This window comes from Lycium ferocissimum, unplaced genomic scaffold (genome assembly GCF_029784015.1).
Source record: "Lycium ferocissimum isolate CSIRO_LF1 unplaced genomic scaffold, AGI_CSIRO_Lferr_CH_V1 ctg1020, whole genome shotgun sequence".
Lineage (NCBI taxonomy): Eukaryota > Viridiplantae > Streptophyta > Magnoliopsida > Solanales > Solanaceae > Lycium > Lycium ferocissimum.
In genome coordinates, this window is record NW_026713197.1 from 247733 (window position 1) to 256700 (window position 8968).

Consider the following 8968-nt stretch of genomic DNA (forward strand, 5'->3'; position numbering starts at 1 on the left):
GTGGAAAATTTGAGCTTTGCAACGCGGAAATAAAAGATGCCCATTGAAGTTTAATTGAATTTACTTTATTGGAAAATTGTCCATTGCAGATTCCTGTAAATTTCTTCACATTTCGCGGTCATACTAAGAAGACATTGGGATATGAATTGATTAATATCTGGAAAAAAAGAAGAAGTAATATTTGAAGTTGAAAAGTGATATTTAAAAGTTGAAATTATGTTTGAACATGCATTTTATTCAAAATTACATTGAAAGTTTCAAGCACGGGTAAGTATTTCGAAGCCAAATTTCTATGCACCGGAAATTTTGAACTGTGCAACACGGAAAGAAGGTTCCCTTTAACTTGGCCAAGAGGCAAGGGTAGTATAAAGAGACGGAACCGGGATTTGAACTTTATAGTTTTAGATAAGGGTGTCAAGTGGGCCGGGTTGGGCCGGGCTGGGCCATTTTAAGGTGGGCCACAATGGGCCGGGTCGGGGCCGGGCCGGGCCGTAAGTTAGGGGGCCGGGCTTGGAGAGGGAAAAGGGTGTCCGGCCCAGCCCACCTCGGATAGGGGCTACACCTCGGGCTAACCGGGCCGGGCTGAGTTATAGTTAGTGAGCCGGGCTTTTTTTTTTTTTTTTTTAAGTTCTAACTTCTAATACAAAAATAGACATTTACATCTAATGATAAAATTGCTAAATTAAAAAAATGTTTAGTCGTCGTCAAATTCAAAAAGCTAGCCGTTGTAAATTTAAAAAATTAGTCGTTGCTAATTTTGTTTGAACCCCTAAATTTATGAATAACTTCACGTTGGTCATATTTTCAAACTATAAATACCCTTCCATTCTTCTTCATTTTCACACAATTTTTCCACAATTCTCTCTTTATCTAAATTTGTCATTCAACTAGCGTACATTACTTCACCTCCACCTTCTCCTCGAGTTCGAAGATCAACCTCAAGTGCGGTGTGGATGCATTTTGAGCGAGTAAATGAGGAACATGTTAAATGTCAATATTATGGTGACATATATCTCCACAAGTACGGAGCGCGGGTATTATCCTATTAGGGGGGTGGGGGGTGGAGGGAGGTACCGGTGTGTTGCGTAGACACTTGTGAAAAGGCATGAAATTGAACTGAATGATTTATCAAAGGTATATTTGTTGAGATAAGTACTACCACAATCTAATACATACTATATACTGAAATGTATCAAAGGTATATTTGTTGAGAAAACAAGATTGTCTAGCTTTAAAATACAATTTTAAAGAAAACTAAAGTCTTTCAAGTAAAAAGAGACTCCTAATTTATTGGGATATAATGTTTTTAAAATATTTATTATTAGTAATAAATGTAGTACTTATCTTTTTTTTTTTTAATTTGAAGTGGGCCGGTCCGGGCCGGTGCCCCGGTGGGCCATCAACCGGCATTGCGGGTGGGCGGGGTGAGGTGGTGTCCACCTTGTCCGGACCCCCTAATAAAGCACCTAGCCCGACCCCCTTACACTTTTTAGTGGGTTTGGGCGGGCGGTGGTGGGCGGGTTTCTCGGGCGGGTTCGGGGGCCCCCGGCCCACTTGACACCCTTAGTTTTAGATAGCAACACTAGATACTAGAAGTTGGATTCGGAATTTTAATTTATATATACATGTAGTAACTTTCTTAATACAAATATAGAGTTTGAACTAAAATTCCTAAATTCAACCGATCCCATACGTCAACTTCTAGCTCTACCCCTGACAGTACATACATGATCAGTTGAAGGAAGTTTAATTGAACCTACTTTGTCGGAAAATTGTCCATTGCAAATTCCTGTAGTTTCCTTCACATATCGGGGTAATACTAAGAGTTTATGTAGTACTTGACAGATTAAAAAAATGAAGGGTTGATGTGAAATCAGGTTCGAAAAAAGGCAGAGATATTTCACCACCAAGAAGATGAAGGTGGTTTCACATTACTTTTTTCTTTCTTTCTTCTTTTCCCTGATGGTGGTAAGAACTTTCTTGCTACTCGATTAATACTGGAAATTTCGTTCTCTTTTACGATAAATTTTTAGGACTTTATTAGACTCTTTCGCCGAAGTTTACATATTAGAGATTTTTACTTGATAAAACACTTTAGTAATAACTATATACAGAAATAGCATAACTTGTTAATCAACTTATAAAATCAAGATTTGCCCAATTTGTGTAGGTTTGAGTGGGTTATTGACCCACTTATTTTATTAATTCAGCCTATTTTGTCTCGTCTAACTAAATTCATTAAAAAAAAAAAAGAAGCAAATATGCAGCTTAAATTGACCCACTTATTTTATTAATTCAGTCTATTTTGTCTCGTCTAACTAAATTCATTTAAAAATTAACCAAATATGCAGCTTAAATGGCTTTAGAAATTGTACACGCAATGAATGCTTGTCTGCATAAGTTATATAACTTGTACACTTTATCCAACTATTTTTTTTTATCTTACATGGACATATGTCATAATACTTAATATTTATTCCCTTCTCATGTATAGACGTATGCACTTCAATTTTAATTCTCCGGCACATTTATTTTCTCCGTGCACTTTTACTTGTTCACTTTTGACTTTTCACGAACCAACACAGCAATACCTACTTGTACCCAAAGCTTTATAAATTGTACACGCAATGAATGCTTGTACCAAAAGCTATATAACTTATACATTTTAACCAACTGCTTTTTTATCCCACGTGGACATATGTCATAGTGCTTAATATTGATTCCCTTTTCATGTATAGACGTGTGCACTTCAATTTTAATTCTCCGACACATTTATTTCATCCGTGCACTTTTACTCATTCACTTTTGACTTTTCAGGTTCTTCTTTGAATAGTTATTCTCTTCTCATGTATAGATGTATGCAGTTCAATTTTAATTCTCCTACACAAATTTATTTCCTCTGCGCACTTTCACTTGTTCACTTTTGACTTTTCACGTTCATTAAGAATTAATAAATCTCACGTAGACATATGTCATAGTACTAAATATTTATTCTCTTCTCATGTATACACGTATGCACTTCAATTTTAATTCTCTGACACATATTTATTTTCTCCGTGCACTTTTACTTATTCACTTTTGACTTTTCATGTTCTTGCTGGATATTTATTCTCTTCTCATGTATACATGTATGCACTTCAACTTTAATTCTCTGACACATATTTATTTCCTCCATGCACTTTTACATATTCATTTTTGACTTTTCACGTTCTTTAAGAATTAATAAATGAAGTACTCCCTCTGTCCCATATTACTTGGCCACATTACTTGACTTTTCACGTGAAGTACTCCCTGTGGATAACGAAATTTTATTAAATTTCAATTCACAAGAAATTCGAATTATATTAAATCGAAGATATGTTAGTCCAAATAAACATTGTTAGCTAGTATATTTGGATCAATTATTTAAGTCCAATAAATACGGATTTAATTAAAGGTCCAATTTGGTTGGGCTAGTCCATTGATTTGAGCTACAAATGATGAGCCCAATTTGTCAAGCCTAAGCTGTCATCTTATCCAAGAGGCCCAAATTGGTACCACGGGTCAAATAACGTGGCACACCAAGTCAAATAAAAGAGCCTATAGCGTCATGCCACGTGTCAAAATGATGCAGCATGCCTAGTCAAACCAAAGGCCAATAAAAATGTGCCATGTGTACAAGCGACATGTTCCGGCCAATCAAATATCGACATGTCAGCTTAAATCTGATTGGTCGAAAGAAGCCTGTCCTTATCGCAACTCCTCCATCCTACAACTATAAATAGGGGTCTCATAATCCAGAAAAGGGACAGAAATTCTAAATAGAAGCCGGGGAGAGCTCGTGGATCAAATGCCACAAATTTCTCTACAAGCTAAAAGCATTCAAGCATTCAAGCATTCAAGTATTTCTCTAGAAGTTCTAGAGATCCAGATGAAGATTCAAGATCAAGCTTCAAGCCTTGAATCCAAGAACAAGTTCAAGATCAAGACCACCAGATTCAAGATTAAGCTCAAAGGCCCTTGAATTCAATTACAAGTCAAGATAAAATCCATCAGTTCAAGATCAAGCTCAAAAGCCCTTGAATTTATTGTTGAAAAGACGAATCAGAGGAATCATAGAGATTGTAACACTCGCATTCTGAAATCAAATACAACAATTGTTGCAATATTTTTCTGTCTTGATTATTATTTTCTCGACGCGAATTTTATTGTCTACAAATTCTGGCACGCCCAGTGGGACAATCTCTACCTCTCATCTCAACTTTTCAATCATCAAAGTTTAACAACATCGAGATGACTTCAGATAAGATCAACTCCAAATCAATTTCCTCTAAGGTTGCTAGCTCCAAGTTCTCTGCTGATGTGGAAAGCATCCTCGACATTACCTTTGGTAGCATTGGACCAGTTATGAGGAGCAAAGCAAGCATGTTGGGACAACAAGCACTCCAAGTGTCATCCGTAACAACTCCTGTTTTTGGATCTTCATCTCCAAAAGGAGTGAGATCCTCTACTGATGCATCGGAGGAAGGAAGCCGCATTGCTGAAAAGATTAAGAAGACTCTAGCTCTACTTGATCTCTCTGGATCCAAGAACTCTGCTATGAAGGAAGATGATGATACTTCAAGCGACGGATCCTCTCCACTCACATCACATGAAGTAGGCTAGTCAAAGATCATCTTATGTGATAATCCATGCTATTCTCCAACATCCCCAACAATTATGCAAGCAATGGTAACTAACGCTTCATCAATGGAGGAGACACTGGCAAACTTGACAAAGGTGATTGATGGCTTGGCCAAGCATGTGCAAATCAAGACGCTCGGATTGAGAAGTTGATGGACAAGATGGATGGATTAATGGAAGGTGAATCCGACCACGCACACGGGAAGGGTCCGAGAAGTACAAGAAGGCGAACCTCGTGCAAAACAAGTACCATCTACCAAGGAAATTCTGTTTCTTCGAAGGGATGATTCCGCTTGACCGACTAAAGGTGTTTGTCAAAGGGACTATCAAGGATAAGTACGAAGTTGTTGCCAAGTCTTCGTTTACTTACGGAAAGCCATACACTACAAGAATTGATAGCTTCAAGATGCCCGCTGATTATCAACCTCCCAAATTTCAGCAATTTGAAGGCAAGGGAAATCCAAAGCAACATGTTGCACATTTTGTTGAAACATGTAACAACGCTGGGACCTTTGAAGACTATCTCGTCAACAGTTCATCCCCTTCCTCAAAGGAAATGCCTTTGACTGGTACATATCGATCTTGAGCCTAATTCTATCGATAGTTGGGAGCTGCTAGAGAAGGAGTTCCTCAATCACTTTTATAGCACAAGGCGTACCGTGAGCATGGTTGAACTCATAAGCACTCGCCAGAGGAAGGGCGAACTAGTTATCGATTTCATCAATCGATGGAGAAATGTAAGCCTAAACTGCAAAGATAGGCTCAGCGAAGCTTCTGCAATAGAGATGTGTATCCAAAGAATGCATTCGGGGCTTCACTTCATCTTGCAAGGAATTAAGCCAAGGTCTTTTAAAGAACTAGATACTCATACTCATGACATGGAGTTAAGCATGTCTTTCACTGGGAATGAAGTAATGCTCATATATGACCCTCGCAAAGGAAAGGACAAGCAGGAACCCAAGAAATAGAGCAAGTTCGTTCCCAAGAGTGACAACAAAGAATCTATGAACGTCAATATCTCACCTGTAAAGTTTACTATGAAGGTGAGCAAGAAGCAGAGTATGAAAGCAACTTCCTTCCAAGATAACAAAAGTCGAAAGTCGACCTTGAAGGAGATGCAAGAAAGAGAATACCCCTTCCTGGATTCTGATGTCCCTGAAATTTTTGATGAACTACTTGAGCTGAAACTCATTGAGTTACCAGAGATGAAGCGGCCCAATGAAGCTGGAAGAACAAATGACCTAAACTATTGCAAGTATCATCGACTTGTGGGTCACTCTCTTGAGAAGTGCTTTATCTTCAAGGACAAAGTTATGCAGTTGGCTAATGAAAACAATATTCTGCTTGATGATGAGAAGGCAAGTTCGAATCAAGCCTCTATCACCTTTGGTTCTTTCGATCCGGTCCAGATATGAAGCTTTGAAGAACATGAGGGAGGACCATTGGAGGAAGATAGAACCCAAGTTGATGAAGCCAATGATGAAGGTTGGATTTTGGTGACTAGGCGGAGACGCTGTAAAACAAGTCCACAAAACACCAACTAGGAAAAGGATGGCTAGAAGACCAAGGAAGCAGAAATCAGTTGAGCATCCGAAGAAAGCAAAAGTGGAGGAGAACTACCACCAAGAACCACGACATCCCGTGACTTTGGGGGAATTCCTACCAAGCTGGTTTCGCAATAAGACTGCTCGAGACAACATTGAGGCATCATGCTTCAATACTGATAAAGATGAAGCAAATGATGAAAGCCTATCAACATTGTCTCTATCATCATCTGAAAAGCCTATTGAATCTTCTTCGAAAGAGGTACACACATGTGATACAAGAATCACATTCACAGATAACGATTTTTTACTTGGTGAAACACCACACAATCGTCCATTGTACATGGTGGGCTATGCCCTCGAGAAGAGGATAAACATAATATTGATAAATGATGGATCTGGAGTTAACATTCTTCCTATTCGCACAATGAAGGAACTTGGCATCACAACTGAAGAACTTTCTGAAAGCCGCTTGATGATACAAGGATTCAATCAAGGGGGGCAACGAGCCATAGGTGCTATCAAAGTAGATATCACCATCAAAGATTTGCCATCAAGTGTATGGATGCATGTCATCGACGCAAAGACTTCGTATAATATGTTGCTTGGCAAGCCATGGATACACGAGAACAAAGTTGTCCCATCCTCCTACTATCAGTGTTTGAAGTATCTCGAAGGTAGTGTCAAAAAGAAGATAGTTGTTGATGATAAGCTATTTACTGAAGCAGAGTCACACTTCGTCGATGCGAAGTTCTACTTGAAGAACTACATTATGAGAGAAGTAAAAGTCGACGACATCGCAACGACCGACCGTGAGAAGGTCGCAACTAAAAGAGCTGATGAGACTATTGGAAAAGCTGGAGTCGATGCTGAGGTGCCGCACCCCAGTCCGAATAAAGGGAACATTGTGTCTTTGAAGAAGAAGAAGAAGAAGAAGAAGAAGAAGAAGAAGAAGAAGAAGAAGAAGAAGAAGAAGAAGAAGAAGAAGAAGAAGAAGAAGACAACTCCCGTGTTCTGCTATGTTCCAAAGTTGAAGAAAGAGGAAGGGAAACCATCTGAAGCTCAAGGAAATGTGTTAGGGGGGCTAACTCTCCCTATCAGAAGAATTGACGCAATAAATTTATCCTCAAAGCTACTTGGAGACTTCGTGGCTCAGAATCCGCTAAAAAATATGGCACTCCTTACAAACGTACAAATGATTTGAAGGCTTTGATCCAAATGCTTACAAGTTATTTGTCAAGGCTGGGCACAACCCCAATGAGCCTTCAAAGTTAGGGAAAATTCCATCAGCAGCTATCATGATGCAATCACATAAAGGTTTGGGATACAAACAACCTCCGCCAGTTTGCATCTCCATCAGAAGGACAAGTACCAACCATATCACTGTGGAAGATGAGTCTGTTGCTTCCAACAAAAGGCCTTTAGTGTTTGATCGTCTTGGAAAGTCGACCACAAAAGCTTCTATGTTTGAGAGATTGAGGCCGTTGAAGCTGAAGAAGAAGAGGAAGAACAAGTTCCACAAAGATTATCAAAGCGTTAAAATGCTCGCTTTACCTAGAACCCAGAAGGATATACAAAGTTTGATTCCTTCGAGAATGAGGCGACAAACAAACCTTATAGTTTCATGTGGGGAAGTGCTAAAAGAAAAGTCTCACACCGTGGTGTATACCAAGGAGCGTGACGAAGATGAGGAAAGTGTAGGTTCTTCATATCATATTACTATACAAAGTGATCAAGATACTTCATTTCAGATGGAGGTTGCCGAGAAGTTGGAGGACATCTCCGCGTGTTACCATATATCTTTCAATGATAGTGATTCTCAAGAGAATGAAGATGCTAGAGATGCTCCTTCAGAACTTGAAGAAGGGGTGAAGACCACAGTAGACTCCTTGAAAGAAGTTAATCTTGGTACTGATGAAGACCCAAGGCCCACCTACCTAAGTGCTTTTCTAACAGCTAATGAAGAAGACACTTACATTGAAATACTCAAAGAGTATAGGGATGTTTTTGCTTGAAGTTATAAAGAGATGTCTGGATTAGATCCCAAAGTAGCAGTCCATCATCTAGCGGTCAAGAATGGTGCCCGTCCTGTTAAGCAGGCCCAAAGGCATTTCAGACCAGATTTGGTTCCTTCAATCGAAAATGAAGTCAACAAACTCATTGAAGCTGGCTTTATTCGTGAAGTTAAATATCTTACATGGATTTCGAGTATCGTTCCCGTGAAAAAGAAAACTGGCCAAATTCGAGTTTGTGTTGACTTCAGGGATCTTAACAATGCATTCCCTAAAGATGATTTTTCGCTTCCCATCCCAGAATTGATGATTGATGCTACCACTAGTTACGAGGCGATGTCTTTCATGGATGGTTCATAATGCTATAACCAAATTCGCATGGCACCACAAGATGAAGAGCTTACTGCATTTCCTACACCCAAGGGTATTTATTGTTATAAAGTGATGCCTTTCAGTTTGAAAAATGCTGATGCCACATATCAAAAGGCTATGCAGAATATCTTTGATGATTTTCTCCACAAAAATGTTGAAGGCTATGTGGATGACTTGGTGGTAAAATCAAGAAAGAGGAGCGACCACTTGCAAGACCTGAGAATGGTGTTCGAGCGACTTCGGAGATATCAACTTCGAATGAATCCATTAAAATGTGCCTTTGCAGTTACTTCTGGAAAATTCCTTGGTTTCATTGTTCGACATCGTGGAATCAAAATTGATCAAGCCAAAGTTGATGCGATTTTGAAAATGCCCGAG

General features: G+C 39.1%; 1 protein-coding gene across 1 annotated transcript; it reads left to right on the top strand.

The window, feature by feature from the left end:
• Positions 1–6213: 6213 nt before the first annotated feature.
• Positions 6214–8221, top strand: LOC132041429 (uncharacterized). Its single transcript, XM_059432144.1, has 2 exons — positions 6214–7093; positions 7413–8221. The coding sequence occupies exons 1-2, from the start codon at positions 6214–6216 to the stop codon at positions 8219–8221; spliced, it is 1689 nt and encodes a 562-aa protein (XP_059288127.1).
• Positions 8222–8968: the final 747 nt, after the last annotated feature.

Excerpts from the sequence above, each read along its gene's own strand:
- LOC132041429 (XM_059432144.1), top strand. The coding sequence starts at position 6,214 with ATGGCTAGAAGACCAAGGAAGCAGAAATCAGTTGAGCATCCGAAGAAA. Across the intron at positions 7,094-7,412 it reads TGCTGAGGTGCCGCACCCCA|GCTTTGATCCAAATGCTTAC; the intron begins GTCCGAATAAAG and ends AATGATTTGAAG.